Raw genomic sequence first — 25,342 nt, 5'->3', positions numbered from 1 at the left:
GCCTCAGATGGATTGTCTCTCATTTTTATCCAAAACACACAAGAGTTAACATTATTCCCTGAGAATAAAAACCTTGGAGATTGAGGTGCAATTTTGAATTAAAAATCCTGTTTCTCTTAAATGTGACATTTTCAGCTTATTCACCCTAAAAAATATTCTTCCCATTAAAAAAAAACTCTAATTATTTATTTTCCTCAATTTTTGTATTATAAAAAAGTTTAGCCGGATAAACAGGGATCCACTATCACCACATGATTGTGCTTTTCACATCAATCGCTTCCTTCAGAGTAATTACTGGCAAATTTGTATATTTGTTATTACTGTTAGGTATTTTATGATGATATCAAGTTTTCCTCTTACTTATTTTTTCCACTTCCTTGTCAATCTCCTTAACCTGTCATTAGGAATTCCATAACGAGCTTTCATAACATGAGAACGATAATGTTTTAAAAAGTCAACTTTGGGGCACCTGGGTGGCTCAGCTGGTTAAGCGTCCGACTTCAGCTCAGGTCATGATCTCACGGTTCGTGGGTTTGAGCCCCGCGTTGGACTTTGTGTTGACAGCTAGCTCAGAGCCTTGAGCCTGATTCGGATTCTTTGTCTTCCTCTCTCTTTGACCCTTCCCTGCTCACACTGCCTCTCTCTCTCTCTCTCTCTCAGAAATAAATAAAACATTAAAAAAACATCAACTTCACATTAATTTAATATTTATGGCAGCTAATAATTTTAATATTTCCCACTATTGACATACTCTCTATTTTTAAAAATAATAAATAACTGTTTTCTTGTATGTCTTGTCAATCCAATTCAATACAACATATATTTGTTGATTACTCACTCCATTGCCAGGAAGTTGTATTAGATGATGAGAGTGTAAGAAATCATTTATAGTCTCTATCCTGTGTACTTTGCAGGGTTCAGATCACCACATATACCATTAGGGTTTTCATTATGGGAAAGATGCCTTTCTTCCCTCTCTTTCTCCCTTCCTCCCCACTCCTTTCTTTTTTTCTCTTTTCTTCCTCTGTACTTTTTTGTCTGTGTTCCAGTAAGCATTATAATTCAAGTGAGATTTTGTTTTTTTAAGTTTCCTATATTTTCATAGTGATGTGTGTTGTTCCATATTTAGCCTCCCATTAAGGTCTAGGAAATTGCAGCTTTAATAGAGAAGGGAAGAGGGGCTCAGGAAGAAGGAAGGGTAGGAGATTCATAATTTATCAGGCTAGGAGTACTGACTCATCATTTATGACCAGAGAATCATTTAAAGAATTAAAGGTGTGTATAAGCCCCGCTAAGTCAGAGTGGGCATGTGGGAGGCTGGGGTGGAGAAGCTTAGCCAGCACATGGCATTGGTGCTGGTTTCACCAGATACATTTGAAGGGGAAGGAAGTGGAGGGGCTTTCCAGGAAATTGGACATCCCATCAAAAAGAAAGGAGGAATGAAAAATTTTGGGTATTTCAGGAAACACAAACAGGTGACTGAAGTTTGTGGCATGGTGAAGCCTGAGGCTGAGAGGGGTTGTCCAGATTTTAGAGGGTGTGGACCTTCGTGGATGAAGAGTCGGTGTAAGGAAACAGAAGTCTGACATTGAGAGATTGATTCGATTTGGATCTTGTTGTATTGTCTTCTGGCTACAGACCTGACTAAGGGCACAATATCCTTTGAAAGTCACACTGCATTCATCTTTAAAAGAATAGGACAGTACCACACAGGGCTTTGTGCAGATTATATATATATATATATATATATGAACCCATATGGGTTCATTCTGTCCTGGACTCGTTTACTTAGCAACTGCTGTGTGGCAGCCTCATTCTGGGGTAAGCAGACAAACAGAAGTTCCAGATGATGTCAAATCTCCAACATAAGGATAAGTATAGATGATACAATATGCATATAACTAATAATTGTCATTACTCTTATTCTTGAGGTTGTTGAAGGTAAAGGAGGGGTGTGTTCACATTTATATCCTAGAAAGATGATTCTGGGAGCCTGGCATTCCATTCCATCTCAAATCTGATTTCTTAAAAATGGGAATTGGGAAGCTCACATTTGCTAGTGGAGTGATGTCTACTGGAGTTTCTGCCATCTCAAATTATTAGGATCCAGTTCTCATTAGATAAAATAGTTAATGAAAGTAGGGTATAGGCCTCTAAGGGTAAGTAAAATTAAATCACAGGGTTCCCAAACCCTGTGCGTTCTAGGGGAGGGATGAGGAAGAAGTCCACAGGACAAACTTGTTGTGGTTGGGTCCCCATGGTGATGGGTGGCCAGTGTAAATGAAGGAAAGCTTCTGGAATCTGAGAGTTGAGTTCTGGCTCTACATCCTAACCCTTGTGTAATTCGTGCTCTCTGAAAAGGGGTATTGACAATTCTTACTTCACAGGACCATAGGGTGCATCGAATGAGATAAAGCCTTTGTAACCTGAACAGCGCTAGCAAGTTATTTTCCCTAGAACCTGGCAAATGCTCTTTATAATATGATTGATTCACCAAAGGGTTATGAAGAGAAAAATTAATTGTAACAGATATCAAATAACCAGGGTTCCCTTTTTTACCTCCTCTTTCTCCTATTTGAATTGATTGGCTTTTTAATCAAAATAGGCTATGTAGACTGGTTGTTTGGTATCAAACACATATACAGTGGCTGTCATATGGAGCTTTTCTGTCCTCTGAGCCCCAGTTGCTTGGCCTGTGAGAGCCCAGAGACCTCTGAGGACGATTTCTGCACAATTCCCCAAGTCTTTCTGCCTTGGGGCTTTCTATATCTGTGGCCTGCCTCAGTTCTGCTGCATGTCAAGTGGGATACAAGGCACAATCCTTTCAGTGCTTGTACCAAACCTTAATGAGTTCCCTGTATCCTGGGAGGAAACCATTCTGTGTCTGGCAGGGCTTACACAGCCGAGTGGCTTCACTTCCATGCTCAGTGTTCTCTCTCTAATCTCTCTCCTTTTCTGAAGCCCAGACAGCATGACCCCCTCTAACAGAGGATTTGTGGCCTTTCCTGGATTCCATGGGATCTCTCATTCAAACCCAAGAATCTGTCACACAAAATGTCCAAACAAATACAGTTCTCTTTCTATGAGAGACTGGTCCTAGCTACTAATTGAATAAAAAATTCTTCCATCTTGTTGTAAAACATAACAGATTGGCTTTTGAGAGTAGTTAGACATGAAATGAAGTTAAAACATAGAAGCTGGTCCTCACCTGCGTAATGATTTCCTGAAGGAGAGGACTGGCCTTGCACCAGCTGCTGGTTAGGAAGGAACAGGAAGAAAAAAGACTGGCATGGACTGGACCCTCAGGTTGTGAATGGTGGGGGCTGGCAGGTAGAGAGGGTTGCTTGGCTCACCCTGAATGAGTTCTGCAGAGTGAAGGAGTTAACAGCCACTCTATTGACTGTGACTTCTGTGACAGAAAGGGTCACCTCTGATTCACAGGAAGCTATAGATTGATGGATTCATTCCATTTTATTTCCACATTCCTACAGGCTAGTATATGAGTTGAATACAGTTTGGTAGGACCAAATTGTGCTCTTTCTCCTTTGAAATGTACCTCCGCCCATTACTGCAGTCTGGAAGCGGCCTTGGGGAAAGGAATTTGGGGGGCCCCAGGTTGCATTGCTGAAGAAAATGAGTAGGAAGAAGAAAGTTGGGGTTTGCTTTCCTTTAGTTTCCAGGTTATATTTCTAGGCACTCTGCTACAAAAGTTAGCAGGTTCCAGATGGTAGCTGAGAAAACAAACAAACAACAAACAACTTTAGTTTCTTCTGAAACAAAACCAAGAATTGTTTATTCTTCAGGATTCATTTGTGCCAAGGAGGGGCAAGTCAGTTTAAAAACACCAAGCAACCTCAGGATGGTGTACATATAAGTGGAAGATAATGAGAACTTGTAATCTCTATTTCCCTGCCCTTGCCCCCCCCCCCCCTTAAGTTGTTGCTATGACGGTTTAGTTGGCTTACTACACTAGTTCTTACTGATGGAGTGATGGAGTGGTTGGGGGTGACTTGTTGGCCATTGTGTGATTCACCCCAAATCACGTAAGTTTCATTTTGCAAATCTCCTTTCCATTTTTTAAAAAGTTTATTTTTTATTTTGAGAGAGAGAGAGAGAGAAGACTGTTCATGCACTAGCAGGGGAGGGTCAGAAAGAAAGAGAGAATCCCAAGCAGGCTCTGCGCTCTGCACTGAGCCCAACTTGGAGCTCAGTCTCACTGGCAGTGAGATCATGACCTGAGCTGAAATCAAGAGTAGATGTTGAACCAACTGAGCCACCCAGGTGTCCTGGTTCCTGCCCTTTTTTTAGCTGAAAAAGAAAAGGAAGAAAACTTCACTGGAGGTCCTGAAGGGTGTGTTTGCTTTCCTGTCCCCTGGAGATGTTTTGCTCTTAGAGTTTCTGCTCCTCTTTTTCTCTTCCAACCCCCAAGATGGACATCTGATCCTGACTCCTATCACCTCGGGTGGGTGCTATCCCAACTGGGAACTCAGTCTCACCATCGGAGAAGTGGCCCCAGGACAGCCCCTTGCAACTCATCCCATGGTTTATTTAAACATTTCTAGTTGAATTACCCTGTAGCAATATTTAAAAACTACATCCGACATAAGTGAAGAGAGGCAGAAGCTTGGAGTAATAATGGGTTTCCTTGTGTGGCTCTGCTGGGATTAATATTTTGACTTTCTCTTCTGGTTGTCATCAGTGATGAGTCATGTTAGGAGGTTCAATGAGTTTTTGCTAAAGATGGACATTGAAAGGCCTCTTTCCCCACTTTCTTTGTATCACAAATAAGGTTAATAGATGTCTGTCCACCCCCAGAGAGCTGACCATAGTTTCATAGAGCCTCTTGTGGTGAAGTAGGATTTACATTGAATCCATTTATAAGAAATGGTTAAGAGTTGGAGTTTACACACCTTTTTCTCCCTGTAGAAGCTCCCTGGACCTTCACTTCTTTGTGAAGTCACTTTCTGTCACTTCCTTGTGACAGAAAAGGTTCATGATTCAAGTGCCTCTCTTCTTTCTTGCCTCTTCCTGGTTGCCTGAGAGAAAATTATTACCCCAATATTTTTTTCTGACAGACACGTTCATCTTCTTCCTTTTGATGATGTTGTAGCTATGTCATTATGTTAGCCAAGTGGAGAATTACAGAATAATCCATTTGGTGAAAGCTGTTGAACTTTTACACCATAGTCAGGTATGAGAGCTTTGCTCTGACCCTTCTGTTTTGAAGGGCAGTGTAAGTTCAACCTTTCATTCCTATATTCATTCTGCACCATAATCATCTGCTTATAATGTGTGAGGTATCACAATAGGTTCTCAAGGACAATGATGGCCGAGCCCTACTTTTAAGTGGTTTAATCAAGAAAGTGACACATTAACATGGTGAAATACTACCAGGCTGTATGTAGTAAAGGCATAAGAGAAAGCCAAATGTTGTGAGTAGTCAGAAATGAAAGAGATTACTTTATCTTAGATTTATTTTTATTTTAAAATACAAAATAGGGGTGCCTGCGTGGCTCATTTGGTTAAGGGCTTGACTCTTGATTTCCACTCAGGTCATGATCTCATGGTTGCTAGATAGAGCCCTTCATCGGGCTCTGCATTGATTATGGAGACTGCTTAAGATTCTCTCTCTCCCTCTCCCGCTGCCCTTCCCCCTGTGTGCTCTCTCTCTCTCTTTCAAAAAAAAAAAAAATACAAAATATACACATACTCAGGAAACTTCAACATCGTAAGATGCCACTCTTTCACCTTCAGTGTCTTTTCCCAGAGCTCACCACTAGACTACTGGTAGCAGTCAGGTATATTCCTAAAGATGTTCTCCGTGTGCATAAGAGGAGGGTGGCAGAGTGCAGTGGTGAAGAGTGGTAAAGATTCTGGAGTCATCCTGAGTGAATCATCCCTGAATGAGATTAAATTTCAGTTTCACCTTGACCTTGGGCAAGCTACATATCATTTTGAGCCTTAGTTTCCTGAAAATGGGGGATATTGCTAATATCTATCTCTTAGACCTGTTATATTCCATACTGTTTTATAACCTGTTTTTTTTAAACCAATTGTATTATGAACACCTTTCAGTGTTCATTCACATGTGCAGTAATCATTCTTTGTGACTACTGCACAGAGTTGCTCGTGGCAATCCTTATTGAATTACTCCCTTATTGCCAGACATACATGCTTTTGTATTCATAAAAGATTACCTTTTTATTGGGATAATGAGAATATTCTATCGGAGGAGACAAACATTTGAGCTAGGTGAAAGAATGCGTAGGAATTTGGACTATGCTATCCGGCAGAGGGCATTAACAGGCTGGCGAGGAAAGAGGCAGGGATTTATTCACTCTTTCAGTAAATATTTACTTAATGCATACTGTGTTTAGGAATAGAAAGTGGAAAATAGAGTAACGAACAGGAAAGAGCCCCTGTTCCAAAGTGGCCAAGGGCCTGGTGATATGCAGGTTTGGGGAATGGCTAATGGGGGGCAGTAGCTAGAATGGAGCATATTTAAGGGGATGCATTGTTGCTAGGCCTTTTTGACATAGGCTAACAGTGGCAGGGTTCTGCGGCCTCCCTGTCTCCCAATGAAATATTGCCAAGTGACGAGCAGACATTTGTAGAGCCAACCCAGCCTCTGCAGAATTTTGATATGAACCATCTAGCTGAGCCTCACAATGGCTCATGAGTGATACCTGCATTTGGGAGATAGACCAAGATACCCAAACAGTCTCATTTGGGGGGACTTTGGGGAAGGTTCTGATACATTGCGGATCATCTAGTAAATAATAGGGCATAATGATAGGTCAGGAAGAGTCAGATGTTATCTTATGTCTGGCAATTTAGGAGATCCAAGACTTCTTTATCTATTGACCAAAAATCACATGCTTTATCAGGTCAAGGCCGAGAGCTGATGAAAACAGAATAAGCTTCAACACGTACTGGAATTGTTACTCTCATTCTCCAGGTAGAGCAGCCTACCAGCAAGTTTTAAACTACTTTAATTTTATAAGGCAGGAGGATGTGGTGTATATTGAAAAGAAGGGTAGTAAGGAAGAGAGTGGGAAAGGCCGAGGCAGCCTGGGGAGTGGGATGGGGTTGGGTGTGCGAGTTTAGATGTCTCTTTAGTTTGCTCACTGTAAGGATTCTTTTGTACCTGCTTCTTTGCCAGTGACACAGACTTTGTGTGCAATTGGCATTCTGAGTGATGAGGAAGTGACTAAATCCAAGGTCAAAGATTCTGCATAGTTAGAGCAAAGAGATCTGGCAGAAGAGACTAATCCATTGCTATTTTGGATGTTGTTCTGGGAGCGAGGATTTGACACTGTGGTCGGAGGCTGTTCCTCATCCATGTGGTAGCATAAGCATAAAGCCCAGACATGGTTGAGAGCGGAATTCATGCCACGAAAGGTGTGTCTGCTTCTCTGGCAACAGAAATATCTGAAGGCAATAACAATAGCTCCGTATATGTCAGAGAAGAAGGTGCTCTCAGGAAGAAGCAGGCAGGATGTCAGAGTAAAATTATTAAGATAAAAACCGTCATCTTTCATCAATTTTCCGCCATATTAGTTGTTAAAGATAGAGCTCTGAGCAGCATCGTGTGCCGGGTGGAAGAACGTGACTTCACTATAGTGAACTCATTGATTTCTTCTTGTATGAGTGCACATGTCAGTCCAGGAAGGCTGCTGCTGAGAATAATCTGGACTATTCTACAGCCTATGGTGAAAGCCAACACACAAAAACATCTTAGTTTACTACATCTTTGAAAAAAGGAAACTGTGGCAGGGAGTAAATTAACCCTGTTCTTAAAAACCCACTGCTGCTTACATAAGGCATACATGTCTACACCTACATTCCAACCCTGGTTATCTCCCTATTCCATAGTTGTCTCAAGTGGCTTATAGATAGAATGGCATTGTGGCTGATTCTCTTATTTCTGAAATGGAAATGATGTTTATTCTCCACTTGTAACACAGTTTCAATTGTGTGAACTTGCTAATATTTAATCATTTATGACAGATCAAGTTCAGTGGTTCAACCTAATAATTTAAAGATACTGATATGCACATAGATAGAGGCTAAGTTTGCAAACCTGAAGTCTCGATGAGTCTGTAAAGGTAAACTTGTTAACAAATCTAAGTAAGCAAAGTCCAGTAAGGAACTTTGCTTTATCATTAGGGTCCTAAGCCCTTCTTAGGCTTTTCAGAGGAGCAATGATGTAAAAACCCAGCTACAGTGGATTTGTAACATAGTAGAATTTATACATTTTAGGAAGAAGAGTTAACCTTTGGGAAAATTGGAGAAAAGTAGCATTGATTAAAAATAAATAAGATCAAGTTCATAAAGATAGTTCATAATGAAAAGTCAAAAACTGAAAGTGAAAAGTTAGTATTAAATTAGGCATGAGTGATAATCAGCACTCTTATTTGAAAAATGGCTTTGGGGGCACCTGAGTGGCTCAGTTGCTTAGGCATCTGAGTCTTGGTTTTGGCTCAGGTCATGATATCACAGTTCGTGAGTTCAAGCCCTGCATCAGTGCTTTCAGCACAGCACTGGGATTCTCTTGGGGTTCCCTCTCTCCCTCTCTCTCTGTTCCTCCTCTGCTCACATTCTCTCTCTCAAAATAAATAAATAAACTTAAAAAATAGATTTTACTGAGCACAGTAAGTTTTAAATTCTTACAAATAATCCTTTTTCACATTAAGTCTTCATTGAAATCAATAATTTGAAACCCTGAAAGAGGGTCTACATTCTGTTAGTAACAGACTGCTAAGCAGTTAAATGATCCATAGCTTTGTAAATTGTTAAGTTGCACAGAGGTGAATTAAGATGGAGTTAAAAGGTACCTTCCTCCCGTGCAAATAAATGTGTGTATAAAGGAAGGGGAGTGATTCCTGAATCAGTAAACGTGGTGACACAAACCTGAGCAAGCTAGTCCCATCTTCGCTTTCAGCCTCCCAATCTGCACATATGGGCTCTCCTCTTCATAAATAAAAAAGCTACCAAAATGAGCAGTGAAATACACAGTTGTAATGTTTGACCTTGGTCAGCATTCACCCGCCCACCCTAATGTCTTATTCATCATGATGGTAAGAGAGCAAGTTTTTATTTTGGGTAAGCTTAGGAACTGTGGACTTAAATGCCAGTCTCTTCATACTTCTAAGGAAATAGATCTAACTTCTAATCTAATTTTTCAGATAGCTTAAGGAACTGTCAGCATAAAAGCTTTGTTTCTTCCTTTGCAATTACGGGGGACAATCTGTACTGTTATTCTCTCAGGTAGGGGGGTATAGCATGGTCAAGCTTGAGCAGAAGGCTTTGTATTTTAAGTATGACATCATAATGTGGGTAAACTTATAAAATGGTGAATAACAGGTTTAAAGATATGAAGGAGGAAAACTTTAGCACTGTATTCTTTAAAATTCATTTTATGCAAACTGTATAATCAAGCAGGATGTGTTTAGAGAACTCAGTTAAACTTAAAATTTTTTTTAATGTTTATTTTGAGAGAGAGAGAGAGAGAGAGAGAGAGAGAGAGAGAATGTGAGTGGGGGAGGGGCAGAAAGAGAGGGAGAAAAATCCAAAGCAGGCTCCAGGCCCCGAGCTGTCAGCACAGAGCTCAATGTGGGGCTCAAACTAAGGACCCAGAGATCATGATCTGAGAGAAAGTCAGGGGCTTAACCAACTGAGCCACACAGGTGCCCCAAGTTAAACTTTTAATATAATTAGTAATATTTGGTATGTATTAAATTAATTAAAATAGAAAGCAGAATCCTTCCTTTTTATAAGAATTTAAAAGGCAATGAATGTTTAGATTCATAAGCCAAATGATCTTATTGACCAGCTGGTTCAGCTCATGTTTTACAGATATCACCCCAGGTTGTTTTGAGTAAGTAGAAAACTCAGACCGAAGGCTTCTATCCTTTATAAATGAAATGGCTTTCACCTGATTTTTCTTTTAACTGGCTTAAAAATTTTGGCAAAGTGAGTAATGGTTATGATTTTCTACTACTACAATTTGATTCTAAGACCTTGCAATCCATTACCATATAAAAGTCTTATTTTCCTTGACACTTTATTCTAAAATTACATTCTTTTAACCAACTTCTTTAATGAAATTAATGTACAATATAATATTTCTTTTCTAGTTTTTCTGAGATAGATTGACATTATAACATTGTATACATTTAAATACATACATTATATTGATTTTATACACTTATATATTGCAAAATGATGACTACTGCAGTGTTAGGTAATACCTCCATTATGTCATATAATTACTATTTCTTTTTCTTTTTTTTTAACATTTTTTCATTTTTTGAGAGAGAGATAGAGGGCGAGTTGGGGAGGGGCAGAGAGAGAGGGAGACACAGAATCTGAAGCAGGCTCCAGGCTCTGAGCTGTCAGCACAGAGCCCCGGTACTCGAACCCAGGAGCAGTAAGATCATGACCTGAGCCGAAGTCACACACTTAACCGACTGAGCCACCCAGGCGCCCCACCATTTCTTTTTTTGTGGTAAGATATTTCTATTTCTTGAAGTGTGAAAAATACATGACTGATGGATTCAGGATTGTACTGACAAACTCAGTGGAGCCAAGTCAGCTTTCATACATCTTTGGGCCATGTTAAAATATAGGGACTATCCCCAAAGGCGATAGTAAATTTTCTTATTTGAAAATTATTTCCATTAGCTTTTTGTGACACAGATGTCTGAACATTCTTATGGGATGCAGGGAGGAGATGACGCAGGTGCCTCATGATAAGAATAAGTGCACAAGCATATGCCTGGCCTTTCTGACATGTAGTGGGAGAGAGACCTTCTGGTAGCATATTTCTTTAAAAAAATTTTTTTTAATGTTTATTTATTTTTGAGAGAGAGAGAGACAGAGACAGAGTGTGAGCAAGGAAGGGGCAGAGAGAGAGACAGAATCAGAAGCAGGCTCCAGGCTCTGAGCTGTTAGCACAGAGCCCGATGCGGGGCTCAAACTCCTGGACTGCGAGATCATGACCTGAGATGAAGTCGGATGCTTAACCGACTGAGCCACTCAGGCACCCCTGGTAGCATCTTTCTTGATGAAATATTTTTGTAACCTTCTGAAGGAAGCTGTTGGGACAAGACCTCTGGTGGATGTGGGGGTCAGACATAGAGGCAACGGGAAGAGCTCGGGGCACTGGGTCTTGACTCTCAGTTCTAAAGCTCTGCTACTTGAGACATTTATAACTGTAACCGGATATACAACACACGAGTGTATAATGGGAAAAAGAATTCTACACAAATAGACGATGAATCAGGTGACATAACAGCCTTTTTCCTGTCTCCCTTCTTTGATAGCTTTCCTTAGGAAAAATCTACCATTGTGTAATTTTTTTCCTGCTCCACTGTAAATACTTGCAGCTGATCCTCTCGTCTTTTTTTCAAATAAAATCACCAAGATTTTGAGAGGACATCCTTTTAAAAGCAGTTGAATGCTTCGGAGTAGAGAAAGAAAAAATATTAAAAGTACGAACAAACAAAAAATTTCTGGAATCACTGAATTGACAGAACTCTTTTGTCACTCGGTGTTGAAGTTGCTTATTCTGAAGAATGTGTATCTTTCTACTGCTCTGGCAACTGGTAAAATAAACAAAGCTCCTTGAGGCAATAAAGACCATTTAGAATGTACTTAGTTGAAATGGAGATTCTAAACATTTAAAGCATTGTCTCCAAGGCCATCAATAGTGAGATGTTTGTTTGGCTTTGCTACAGGGTATGAAGGAAGTAGGAGATCACATCTGGCTAAAAATTCATCTCTGAGAGCACTTACCTTTAATAACATAATCTAAAATTATTGCCTTCAACTATTATGGAAGGGTAAATTAAAGTGTGCTCAAACTTCCCCATGATCCTATTGTAATGAAGGGGAAATTATTATACAGATGGTCCCGACTTATGGTGTATGATTAGACGAAAGCAATATGCATCCAGTAGAAACCGTATTTTGGATTTGGAATTTTGATCTTTTTCTGGGCTAGCAACCTTCAGTGCAATGTTCTCCTCTGATGCTGGGCCTTAGCAGTCACTGCTCCCCGTTCACCACGCTGGGCACAAGGTTCAGTAGCTATAAGACTTAATTCTTGCCATTCTGTATCCAGACAGCCATTTTGTTTGTCACTTTCAGCACAGTATTCGGTCAGTTGCATGAACTACTTAACACCTTATTATAAAATCGGCTTGTGGCAGATGATTTGTCTCACTGTGGGCTAAAGTAAGTGTCCTGCTCAGTTTTAAGGCAGACTGGGCTGAGCTGTGATGTTCAATAAGTGAGGTGTATTAATACATTTTAGACTTTCGTTATTTTCGTCTTCCTTTGGCTTCATTGGGACGTAACCCCACTGTAAGTCGAGGAAGATCTGTACACAAACTACAATCAAGTATTTTTATAAATGTTACGTGGCCATCTTAACAATTTCATACTTGCCACAGATTTTTCCCCTTTCCGTTTTGATGAGCTGTCAAAGTCCAGTCATTTCCTACTGGGAGAGTTTTCCCAACACTGCTTGCCAACTTTCATCTTTAGAAAATGAAGTTCCTTAATGAGGCAAGTTCAATTGTTTACCGTTCAAATGATGGTATTCATGTTTATAAAGCACTTCACTTGATAACTTGTTGACTCACAGTTTGTAATTGTGAGCCCTCTAGGCCTGGCAAGGTCTTTTGTTTGGGAAATTACTGTCTACTGTTGTCACCCTTTTGAGGAGGTTTCCATATAATTCTGGGTCATTAAAACCAGGTAGGAATAGTAGAAACTACAGTGCATTTTTAGCCAAAGCAAAGAAGCTTTCTCTTTTGAACAACTTCCAAAAACATTGTAGTGTCAATGGTAAAATTCTTGAGGCAGAGGGCAGAGGTCCGGGGACATGACTGTCACAGGAGAGTGAGGGGCATTGGGAACACTGTGTAGACAGAATATGAGAGCTCCTGAGAGAGTAGATAATGTCCTCCTGAACAAAGACAACATCATGCTTGAGAAAGGAGCGATTGCTATTTGCCTTCAGGGCTTTTCTAGCTCAAATGTGCTTCTTGACAAGTTCAAAGGTATATTTGCCCTTGGTGGGGATAACTCACATAGAAATGTCATTCAGGGGTGCCTGGGTGGCTCAGTTTGTTCAGCTGTCTGACTTCAGCTCAGATCATGATCTCTCTGTTCGTGAGTTCTAGCCCCGCATTGGGCTCTGTACTGAAAGCTCAGAACCTGGAGGCTGCTTCAGATTCTATGTCATTCTCTCTCTCTGCTTCTCTCATGCTCATGCTCTCTCTCTCTCTCTCTCTCTCTCTCTCGGTCTCAAAAAATCAACATTTAAAAAAATGGTCATTCTGAGTCCCCAGCAGCTTGGGTGAGCTCCTGAATAGCACATACTTTTTACTTTACACATAAAAAGCAAAGCAGGGAATCACCTTGTTGGACTACTATCATCAATCAAATGGGATAATTTCAGACAAAAAGAAATGAAGTTGGATTTTTAGAAGTGGCATTATTTTTTTTTCAATTTGGGTATCTTTTGATGCATACAGATTACCTAGATTTTAGCAGCTTAAAGCCACACTATTTGAGAGTTTCTGGGAATCAGGAACCCAGGCTGCCTCACAAGTCTGCAGTCAAGGGGGTCGTGAGGTCATGGTCTCCAGACGGGCTGCCTCCAAGCTAACTCGTATGGCTGTTGGCCGGAGAGGACTGGCTGCTGGCTGGAGACTTCAGCTCTTTGCCACATGCCTGATGAGCAAGAGGAGTGGCAGAGGGACACCCAGGATAAAAGCCACCAAGTGGTATCAGCATGCTTTTACTGTCTCTCTCCCCTGGAAGGGAGCGATTAGCTCCAGTCAGTTGTCAAGAGTGGGGGATTACATACAGGTGTGACAGCCAGGAGATGGCCATTACTGGGGACCGTTGTCCTTGTCCTCTCCTTAAGCTCTTTGGACTTTGCTATAAATAGTGGTTACCAAAGGCTGTGGTGTGCGACACTGAGAGCGGGCTTCTATCTCTCCCTCTAAAGTTAATCTTGGGGAATGTCCTCAGTATGCACATTTCCAGTATGCATAATCTGAAACCTTACATAGTGAGGCTATAAAACTGAAACAGCAAGATAGATACATGCAGAGCTTTTCTAATCCTGTGGAGGGAGAGCTCTGGCTCACTGAGCCCCTGAGAGTTAACTGGGGGCAGGATAGACAGGTGAGGGCACGGAGCCATGGTGAGGCCACAATGCTTCCTGATGATGGTGCAGCCTCGGGAACTAGACTCACAGGCTCAGTCCTCAGCCTGGTTACTCAGCTGTGCTTCTGGCTTTTGCATGTGTAGAAAGAGAGTATAAGCAGTCACTGTGAAAGGGGGATCGTAATCGTATGTTCAGTATGTACAGAGCGCATACATCAGGGCTGGGCACATAGCAAGCACATTGTTATAAGCTATTATGAGATAAATTAACAGCGGACAGGTCACTGTGGGTGCTCTTTAAAGTGCTACAATCATACAAGTGAATTCTGTTTTAGTTTCTACCTAGAAATACTCAGAAATAGGCAATTTTGCTGCACAATACTAATTAACATTGAAAAAAAAATCCTAAGGCTGAAAAGATGGAAATATTCCAGTTGTTTAGATGTTTATTTCATTTATTGTTGTTTAACTGTCAATTGTGGTGTTTCTATGCTACTGGGCGGGCTGTGTCTTGGATACCCTGATTTTCTTTCTTGATGCCTTCACGTCTTTTTCATTCTATTTCATTCGTTTATTCACTGTTCATGCCTCTCGTGGGTCTGAGCCGCCCCTGTGCCCTGGGCCCTGGAGACAGCAGAGATGGTCACAGGCATCTGTACTGACACGTGCGACGCTGAATGAGAAGTGTCCAGGAAGAGGCACCAGGGGGTGAAATGCGCCTGTTTGGGGAGACTGTAGACAATGACCTTCTCGTGGACAATGAGCCAGAGAAGGAAACATGTGAGCCATGTGGCAAGATGCCTGATGGAGAAGGATGGGAAGGTGTTACGGTCAGAGGGAGGGATGTGGGCAAAGCCTCCAGGCAGGAAGGAGGCAGGAGGAGGCTGGCTCCTTAGCTGGGCAGCGGCGTGGAGTGCAGGCTACGAATTGGTGGGGCACGGAGGTGCAGGCGTTGGCAGGAGCTGGGCTTGCAGCCTGGAACTGAGGGTGAGAAGCAGCATGGACTGCCACTTCAGAGTGACATCCAGCGTCTTCTGATCCCTTGCAAGGGCCACCCTGTCTGGCCCCATCCAGGACTCTGCTGGCACACTGGCTCCCTGCGGGGCACTCTGGGCCAGGTCACCCAGGCCAGGCCTGCTTGGGCCCCAAGTCCCCGCCCAGCACCCTCTCCCATGGGAGGCTCAGTCATCTACCTCACCTATTGGCCCACATCTCTCTTTCTCATTGGGGTCTACCTACAGTGTTCCTAGTGACTGCTACAGCAGCCCTCGCCACCTCCGGTGCCCCCCTGCCCCCCCTTTCCTTGCTGATTTCCTCTGCTCATAACACTTGCTTTCCAACGTCCCTGGTGGTTGACCTTGTGTTTGTTGTTCATCATACATCTCCCCACCAAAATGTAACTTCTCAGAGGTGGAAGAGGATCTTTGTAGATCCCAGCACATAGTACATGCTCAATGAATATTTGTTGACTGAATGAATAACCGCTATCTTTGAATTGTTTTTAAGGAGCTTCAGTATGGATGAGAAATAAGAGACAGAAGGAAAAATCATCTAGAAAGACAATTCACACATATGGTTTTATTCTTTTACATTGTCTCATTTATATATTTTCCTATCAGCCCCATCAATACTATGACAGTTTCCTCCTGCTTTGGGTCTTTCTGTAAAGGAGATTAGGAATGTCCATGATGGTGTGTAAAAAGCTACAAATATGTGTGCGATTCTTTTGGAATGAAAAAGCCTTTTTTGTGGATTCTACCTTCCCCAGGACACCGTCCCTCACTTTGCCCTGCTGGGCCTCTGATGCTGGATTCTAGAATAAGCCACCAGAAGCAGGGGGCTGGGGGCTGGCCTAGGCCATGTGCCTGTTGTTCAAATTCTGTCTGGAGATCAGCACTTCTTGATCTACTGTGGGTACTACTCCCTGTGGGTCCCACATCTGTGATTCCCAGTGTGTATCCCAGACCGGATCGTCCTGTGGTTCCAGAGGCTCCACAGTCTGATCAGGAGCACCCAGGCTTTGCCTGCACCACGTCACCCCTACTCAGTCCTCTCGGGGTCTCATGACCCCCACCCCCATCCCCGGGACTCCCCTTCTCGCTCCTACATCTTGGTTACAGTAGTGCTTGCTTCTCTTGCGTTTCCATGTGCCTACCTCCTCCCTCAGAGGCCTCCGGAGACATCCTTACTGGTGATCAATTCATCTCTCTGTCGTAGTGAACTTCATGCAAACTTGTTCTCTTGTGAAACTGGACCTTCCTGGATTTTCTCCTGTTTGTCCTAAATTTTCTGTGACTTGTTTTCTTGCATACCTGCCAGTTTCCCTCCATCTTCACCCCATATGCAAGCAACCATTGAGGCAGATGCGTCTGTCTTGTGTACATCTGTCCATTGCGCCTGCCTTGGGAGAGTTCATCCCTTCTTGTCATTTCTGTGAACACTTTGCTCAGGCCGCACCTACCTTCCCCCATAGAGCCCTAGGCAAGGATGCTGTCCACACCAACGATTGGCCATTTATATCTGGTCTCTACCCTGTGATTTAATTCTGTGTGTCTAAAGGTAAACTTCTCACTTCTTTTTTTTTTTAAGTTTATTTACATTTTGAGAGAGAGAGAGAGAGAGAGAGAGAGAACAAGTAGAGGAGGGGCAGAAAGAGAGGGGGACCAAGGATCTGAAGTGGGCTCCATGCCGACAGCAGAGAGCCCAATGCAGAGCTCGAACTCACGAACTGTGAGGTCATGACCTGAACCAAAGTCAGACGCTTAACCAACTGCGCCACCTAGGCACCCCTAAACTTACCACTTCTTAAATCACTTTTCTCCGTGGCAGTAATCCTTATCATTGCCTGGGTTACAAGCCGTGGAGTCACTGTTGTGTAATTTCTCTTCACCCCTCTCCATATTTCTTTCACAAAGTGCTGTTTTATTCCATCTGCTGCTTTTTAAAGTTGCCATCATCACTGCCGTGTCCTCATTTATTCCCCAATTACCAGAGCTTTTAAGTTTCACTCTCCCCTAGTCCAGATTTCTTCCACAGTCGCCAGATTATTATTATTGTTTAATAGTAATCGTTATTATGGTTATGTTCTAACATCAACTCCAGAGTCCACTGCCTTCTATTTTCTCTCCTACCAACTTTTGTTCCAACATTTTTCCATCTGTGTAATTGTTAAACAAATTTCCTCATCTCACAGATTCATATTCAGTCCTTCTCATCTTTAGTTTTTCTTTAATCGTCCAATAAACTTATTTTTTTATTGCTATAATGCGCTCATTTTCTTTCTGCATGGAACATTGCACACTTTCTTCTCCCGGGATGATAATGAAGATGATTATGATAAATGCTCATGTTTTTGAGGGCCTCCTGTGTATAAGATGCTGAGACATAAATATTATCATATATGTCTTTCTAGTTATTCCTCATAATAAGTCTATGATTTGAGACAATTATCATGTCTACCTCACAGATGGGGAAATGGGAACCTAGTGCTAACATGCCCACTGGAGCGAGTCGTTGGAGTTCTGTGCTAGCTGTAAGTTAAATGATACAGAAGAAGGAACATAGGGTTGGGAGTCTGGCAGACCCGAGCTTAATTCTAACTTGGTCAAATCCTAGTTGGGAGATTCAAGTGAGCAATAGTCTTTCTGAGCCTGTCTATTCTTACTCATAAAATGAGGATTGAATGAGAAAAATGGTGTAAAGCCCTGCCATGGAGCATTTAACAAATATTCTTCTATTCTCTTTCTCTTCTGTCTCCTCTCTTCCATGGAAAGCCTTACCTGAACATCCCAAACCCTCCCCAATCCTGTTGCCCCCATATTTCTGTAGCAATTTTAATTTCTCCAGCTTAATTTATGACTTATATATGTACTGCCTTCGTTCAGGTATGTGGGTACTGCCTTCTTGGTTACATTTTAAGAGCAGGGATCATGCATTTTAATTCTGCATTTCTAATGATGCTCAACATAGTGATGAACTTGGAAGAAAGGCTTAATTTTTACTTCCTAATTGACTTATCTACTTAGGTCGCCATTTGATCCAGTGATGGCTGATGCGGTAGCCCACACAGGCCTGTGCACCCTGGTCTCATCAGCCTGCCATTGTTAATGACTTTCTTCTTCTCTTCTCTCTTCCCATCCACAGCGTGTGCCTTCCGGTACAATGGGCTCTCCTTTGTCTACCTCATCTACCTCTTGCTCATCCCTTTGTTCTCAGAACCAACAAAAGCTACGATGCAAGGTAAGAGATGTTTGCTATTCTCTACTGAGGCTTCTGGGTTTGTCTTTATCTGATGGAGGAAATGCTATCTGTGCCCCATGCTGGTCCAGTTAGGAGCGCGCATCAAGCGTCTGAGCAGCTGCAAGCTGAGTAGCGTGGAGCTTGTTGGTGACATATTTTTGTCACTTCAGAGCTATTCTCCCATACAAGTTCCAAGTAGATCTTTACTGGTAGACTTTCAGTGTCTCTGGAACGTTTTGACTAGTTTCAGATGAACTCAGTATATTTTCAGTAAAATAAGGCAGAGGGCGGAACAACACTGGCAGACGCTTTGCGTATTGGATTGCTGGGGAGGATGTGGTAGCAAGCAGAAAGGAGGCAGAGCACCGTCTTAACATTTCCAAGCCATGTAGTGGGAACTCTGGGTAGGAGGCTGGGTCCCAGTCATGACTTGTTTATACATCAGCTGAGATCTCTTGCATATGCCTCCATAGAGTACTGAAAGAGAGTAATCTGAGTCCGAGGGAGGGTCTCTCAATCATGTTACTGCAAAATTTTGGATCCATTTCCTGTTGCTCTGCAAGAATATGAAGGAATAGAAAGGAATGTGACTGCTTCTCCTAAGGTCCGAATTAGGAGTCATGGTCTGCCTTGTAAGTTTCTATATTTGAAGTTCTTCCACAGGTATAAACATTAAACCACATGAAATCAATTTAACAGGTTATTTTTCCAAACAATTCCATCAGAAATAAAGGCTGTGCCCAGTGTGTCAGGTGAGTGTGATGGCTGTGTATTAACATGGAAAAAACAAGGAAGTTGTGTTTGACCCAAACAAGAGTGGCATGGGAAGGGCCATTGGACACTACTTGGTCAACTCAGCAACTCATGGTGGTGGTGAGTCTACAGGAAAAGAAGCTACAACTTGGTGTATGCAGAACAGCAAATAATGGCTCTGTCTTTCCCATTCTCCCCCCCTGAACTATTGCATTTATAATGCGTATTATGATTCATTATCTGAATAGTTAAGACTACAGATGCTACTGTTGACTTTCCTGCCTGAGGACTAACCTGAGTAACCACCCTTCTCTCCTTTTCTTTTTTCTTTTCTTTTGTTTATTTATTTATTGTGCGAGAGGGAGAGAGAGAGAGAGAGAGAGAGAGAGAGAGAGAGGGAGGAGAGAGCACAGGAGAGAGGGGGAGGGGCAGAGAGAGAGAATCTCTCACTGACAGCACAGAACCCAATGTGGGGCTCAAACTGATGAGCCCTGAGATCATGATCTGAACTGAAATCTAGTCAGATGCGTAACCACCTGAGCCACCCAGGGGTCCCCCTAAGTAAGGGCTCTTCTAAGTCACTTAAGTCCTTAATACAACAAGTGAAGAAGAGCTGGAGTCAAGTGAATGCATGCATAATCCTCATCAGTTCTCAAGATCCCTGTTCATGGGACCATACCCACTCTTGCCTCATTCCTACAGTTCAACATAAACAAAAACATTGAAACAGAGTAGTTTTGGCCTCAGAACCTGTAGGCAACTTGTATTTCATGGCTTGGCTTGGAGCTCATGTTTAAAAAAAAAAAAAGATAGTATCATACACATTCAGAAGCAATGTATATTAAAGCACGTGCTTTAAAAATGAGTACCTGGGGGCGCCTGGGTGGCTCAGTCAGTTAAGTGTCTGACTTCTGCTCAGGTCATGATCTCGTGGGTTGTGAGTTCAAGCCCCGTGTCGGGCTCTGTGCTAACAGCTCAGAGCCTGGAGCCTGCTTTGGATTCTGTGTCTCCCTGTCTCTCTGCCATCACCCTGCTCACACTCTGTCTTGGTCAATCTCTCAAAAATAAATAAATGTTAAAAAATTTTTTAAAGAGTACTTGTATATATTCAATTAAATTATCTATTACTTTTACATCAAAGTGTCTCCTTATGATTTTATCTGAAAATCAGGTAAATGGAATTTTCCCCCTTTGTACTTAGGTGACAGCACCTGGGTTTGCCTTCTTCCCAACTAACCAGCCCTGCTTTCTATCAGGTCTCCTCAGTCTCTGTAGGGGTGGGTGTGCAACTATGTCAGAAGCGCGGGACAATCGGCCCAGTGTTTATACCCGGTGCACCAGGGACTGACACTGTCAGGAAGCTGAGACGTAAAACGTAAAATCAAAAGCAAAAAAGTTGTTCTTCTCTATGTAAAGAAATACCCCGAATTCACAAAATGTTACAGGGTCAGTGCACAAACAAAGCATGATAAGCACCCACGTGTTCTACCGGTGCTGCTCCTAACAGGAGAGAGGGAGGCACTGGGCTTGAAAGGGAATCCCACAGGCATCTGTCCAGTTAATATACGGAAGCAGTGTTGTGAGTACTTTCCTCTTTTCTGCATTTCAGGGCCAAGAAGCCAAGGCGCATGCCTGATATTCAACGTAACCATATTTGTTTGTTTGTTTGTTTGTTTATGGAAACACAGAGGGTCTCTAAGAGAGGATGGCCCACATATTTTTTCCTGAACATGCAGGGCTCACAATCCAGGCGTTTCTGAAGTCTGTGTTCTGAGATATGGCACACCGGGCATTTCTGGCATTCAAGCCAACATGGCATGGACACACATAGTGACGGGTCTGGAAGAGTGACCGCAGTGTGGCTTTTCAGGAAGACCCAGGCTCCTACATGCTCGGACCGTCAAATTCATGTTCACATACATTTCTCATGAATCGATAGGAGAGTGCGTTATCAAACTGAAAGAAATGTCAGTGGCCTCTGCACTCATTACCTGCTTGCGGACAGTCTGCCTGAAGCCACAACGGAATTGGGATTGCCCCTGGAGCCAGAGGCGTCTGTGTGCATTGCCGGCACCATGTAATGACATGGACCCCCTAGACTGGAAGCGAGGTGCAGACGTGTGAAAGCTCCTGCATGACCCTGTGCCCTGCATTTGGTCTGCTGGATTTCTTTCACTCTTGTGTGATTATCTTTCCTCTGAGTCCATCCAGAGGGCCTGGCAGATGGAGAATTTCAGGGCTGTAGCATGGAGCGTGTTTCTGTGGCTTAGCTCCTGGGATAGTCCTGAACAGAAATTGCAGTCTCGCCTCTGTTGTCGAGGACAAGGGTGTCCACAGTATCCGGAACGTCTGAGCGTTATGGAGGCATTCCCTGTGCCTGTGATGTAGCAAAGCATTGCTGTAATGCCTGGACATTACTGTGTCACAGAGGGGGGAAGATCTGGTGCAGTTGGTCATATGCTGAAATGTTACCAAGTTAAAAAGAAAAAGGATCAGAGGAAGGACGATTGCTTGGCAGGTAGTCCACTGAGCTCACTCGTGGGCATCATCTGAACCACTGAGTCCAGAGTCGAAGGGGCCTTTAGGAGTCACCAGGCAGGTTCTGGCACCAGTGGTGGAGGCCTGTTGACAGCGTGCCTGCTGTCTCTTTGTAATCACTGATGGGCCGGGGAGCTACCTGTCTATCAGGAGAATCTCAGGCAATTCTTTCTTGGATAGACCTGAGGTCCGCCTCACTGCAAATCCAAGCTATAGTATCAACAACCCAGAGCAATAAAAAAAAGTCAACAGGGGCCCCTGGGTGGCTCAGTTGGTTAAGTGTCTGACTATTGGTTTCGGCTCAGGTTCAATCTCATGGTTCATGAGTTTGAGTCCACATTAGTCTCTGCGCAGACTTTATGGAGCCTGCTTGGGATTCTCTCTCTCCCTGTCTCTGCCCTCCCCTGCTCATGCGCTCTCTCTCTCTCTTTCTCTCTCTCTCTCTCAAAATAAAGAAATAAACTAAAAAAAAAAAAGAGTTACAGAGGCTGTAGGACTACAGTCATTAGAATATTATATAGTTACATTATCACAATACTGTGATGGGATTGGATTAGACTACGGTGGGGGGAGGCAGGGGTGTCATGAGCAGAACTTGGACACAAGAGCCCCAGTATGTCACTGAACCACAGGAGGCAGTCAGGGGACCGATCTGTGTGGACAGGCATGCCTGGCATTCTTACTAATAAGAGTCATGGGAGGCAAATGAGACAGTTCCATGTTCATGGTCAATAAACTACCCAGAGCTTTTCAACTGTCAGGAGGGGGGGGAGGGGATCATCTTTCCCCTCAGTCTGTTTTTCACCAGACGAAACATCCCTAGTTACTTAAGAGTGATTTTTCCACCGTTCCATCCAGGTGGACTTGCCCTAGAGGTGCTTCCTCCTGTCAGAATCCCTTCCGCCATGTGCAGGAAGCTGAGGTGTAAATTTGGAGCCACCTCTGAGGACTGAGGCACCTCGTTCCCCAGCCATCAGGAAGCCCTGTGTGTGACAGTGCACAGTGGACTAGCTCCCTGGGAGCTGACATCTGAAGGGAGCGCTCTCTCTCTCTCTCTCTCTCTCTCTCTCTCACACACACACACACACACACAGGGGCGTTCACACTCAGGCCATGGAGAACAGGCATCTTTCATCTGCTGTAGGTCAGCATGCAATTACTTACCTCAACATGACCCTCACCCCTCTTCTTGCCCTTTGGATTTCCCAGGTAAGTCATATTTCAGAGCAGCATGTCCTTGGGGCTCACAGGGGTGTCTCTCGGAAGCCACTCTCACTAGGCTCGAAAATCTTTCTACAATTTTAATTCTCTCGGCTTACCAAACGTTCTCTCTCATATCCTCTGGGGAGAAGGAACCACAGGTTGAAAACAAACGTCCTCTGCCATCGCACCCATTGGAAAGTCAGGGAACCTTGGTTCCTCAGCTCTTTTAGCCAGAGTCCCATTTTAATACGTTTATTTACTGAGCCTCTTTCCCGTCTAACATGTAAGCTGCAAGATGGGAAGGATTTTGCTGTTTTGTTTCCTCCTGTATTTCCAGGACACAGAAACAATGTCTGGTATATAGTAGGCAGTCAGTAAATATCTACAGAATGAATGAATGAGTGAATTGATACTCACGCTCCCTCATTTTAGAAGCATTTACAAACATGGCTATGGTCTTATGCTTACCTCAGTCTCCGTAATAGCAAATATCATGGAACAGTTTATTGCATATACTCGCCCCCCTTGGAGACAGAAGCTTAGGGTATAATGGGCCATGGGATTTTGCTGTTTTCGATTTAATTGGGATCAGAAGATCATGAATAATTTAGGAAATCAAGATGTTTTATGCTCTTAGTTAAAATGATAGGCATTTTATTTAAGCATATAACATCGTAGGAAGGAAAATAAATCTTTTTCTGCTGTTTACCTAAGGGTCACATTTGGATTGAGACTGCACTCCATTAAATACTATCTAATATGTAATTCACCTCAAGGGGCTCATACATTTGAAGTTGAGGGGATACTAAGTTTTTTTAAGTTTATTTATTTTTGAGAGAGAGAGTGAGAGCATGAGTATGGGAGGGGTGGAAAGAGAGAGAGAGAGAGGGGGAGAAAGAGAGAATCCCAAGCAGGCTCTGCACTGTCAGAGCCTGATACAGCTCAAACCCACGAACTGTGAGATTGTGACCTGAACTGAAATCAAGTTTCAGAGGCTTAACCAATGGAGCCACCCAGGCACCCCCAGATACTAAGTTCTTTAACCAGACACGGGTTCCCTATACCTTGTGGCGTGTTGAATACACCACATCAGCCAATATGGTGGACGAGTTTGTGTTTTATTTGGATGGAATATAAGTAATAAAACATATTAGATACAGAAGAAGGCCATGGCAAATGCTCAGTATATATTGGCTAATACTAATATTATTTACTACACTATTGCTTTGAATATCAGAGAGAGAGTTTTCGAAATCATAGTCTCACGTGTATGACCACTGTCAATATTTACCTCAGGACTTTTCCAGTGCTCTCTCAGTATCTCTGAGAATTATGTGATTTCCAGGGTTTCTTGAAAAATTGTATTTGGGTCGAGCAATCTGTTAATAGAGAGCCAATAGCACTACCTTCTAAGTGCATATTATTTATATGCATTAACGAGTTTAACTCTCACAAGGACATTTTGAGGGGGCTGCTACTATTATTAAAAACTGTTACCCCCAATCCTTACACTACAGATGGAGACTGAATTCCGGGTGGATTGAGAATAAGCCTGAGACACACAGGTGCCCTGTGGGTGGCCATGCTCTTAGCAGGTGTGTTGCTCTGACTCATACCCAGGACAGAAAACAAAGTCCTCTGGGGATTTGTGAGGGATGAGGGAGACCTAGTGACTTAATAAATACTTGTTGGCTGATAGATTACTAGGCTCCAGGTCTGGAGAGGTAGTTTGAGTATATTTGAAGAAGATATTTTAATTTGCATTGGTACAGACTGATGACCTACGCCTTACATTGTATAGAACATACATCATATTGTGACTGGTTATTTCTTTCAACAAATGTTAATTGAAACACTACCCTTCACAAAATACTATGTTTGAATTTGTGAAGGATAAAAAGGAGAAGAAAAAAGGGTTCTTCACTGGAGTAGCCTCTCAAACACATGGATATTATGTATCTCGTCGAATTCATCTCTCTGAATTCATCTCGCACTATTTTCCTGCAGATGCCTTAGGGGTTTGCCTTGAATAGGCTCCATGTCGGCAAGCCACTGCACTTTTGAGGTGGGTCTGATTGTACAACATTTGGAGTCTAGTTCAATGGGGGAAAACTGGTGATTAAATCAGGCATGTCAATTTTAGGAAAGAAAGAGATAAAACCCTTGGGACGCTTGAGTGGGTCAGCTGGTTGAGTGTCCAACTTCGGCTCAGGTCATGATCTTGCGATTCATGAGTTTGAGCCCCGCGTCGGGCTCTGTGCTGACAACTCACAGTCTGGAGCCTGCCTTGAATTCTGTGTCTCCCTCTTTCTCTCTGCCCCTTCCCTGCTTGCTCTTTTTCTGTCTCTCTCTCTCTCTCAAAAATAATAAACATTAAAGTTTTTTTTAAAGAGATAAAACCCAGAATATTTAGTATGAACAA

At 42.7% G+C, this 25,342-nt stretch overlaps 1 protein-coding gene across 2 annotated transcripts in view; it reads left to right on the top strand.

The window, feature by feature from the left end:
- Nucleotides 1-25,342, top strand: part of PIEZO2 (piezo type mechanosensitive ion channel component 2) — a 449,780-nt gene that overhangs the window by 67,768 nt on the left and 356,670 nt on the right. For both annotated transcript variants that reach the window (XM_039220835.1, XM_039220834.1), the window contains exon 2: nt 18,331-18,426. In XM_039220835.1, coding sequence (XP_039076766.1) covers nt 18,331-18,426 — 96 coding nt within the window. The remainder of the gene's footprint in view (nt 1-18,330; nt 18,427-25,342) is intronic.

This window comes from Hyaena hyaena, unplaced genomic scaffold (assembly GCF_003009895.1).
Source record: "Hyaena hyaena isolate Hyena2069 unplaced genomic scaffold, ASM300989v1 scaffold_910, whole genome shotgun sequence".
Lineage (NCBI taxonomy): Eukaryota > Metazoa > Chordata > Mammalia > Carnivora > Hyaenidae > Hyaena > Hyaena hyaena.
This window is presented reverse-complemented; position numbering and strand designations above follow the sequence as displayed.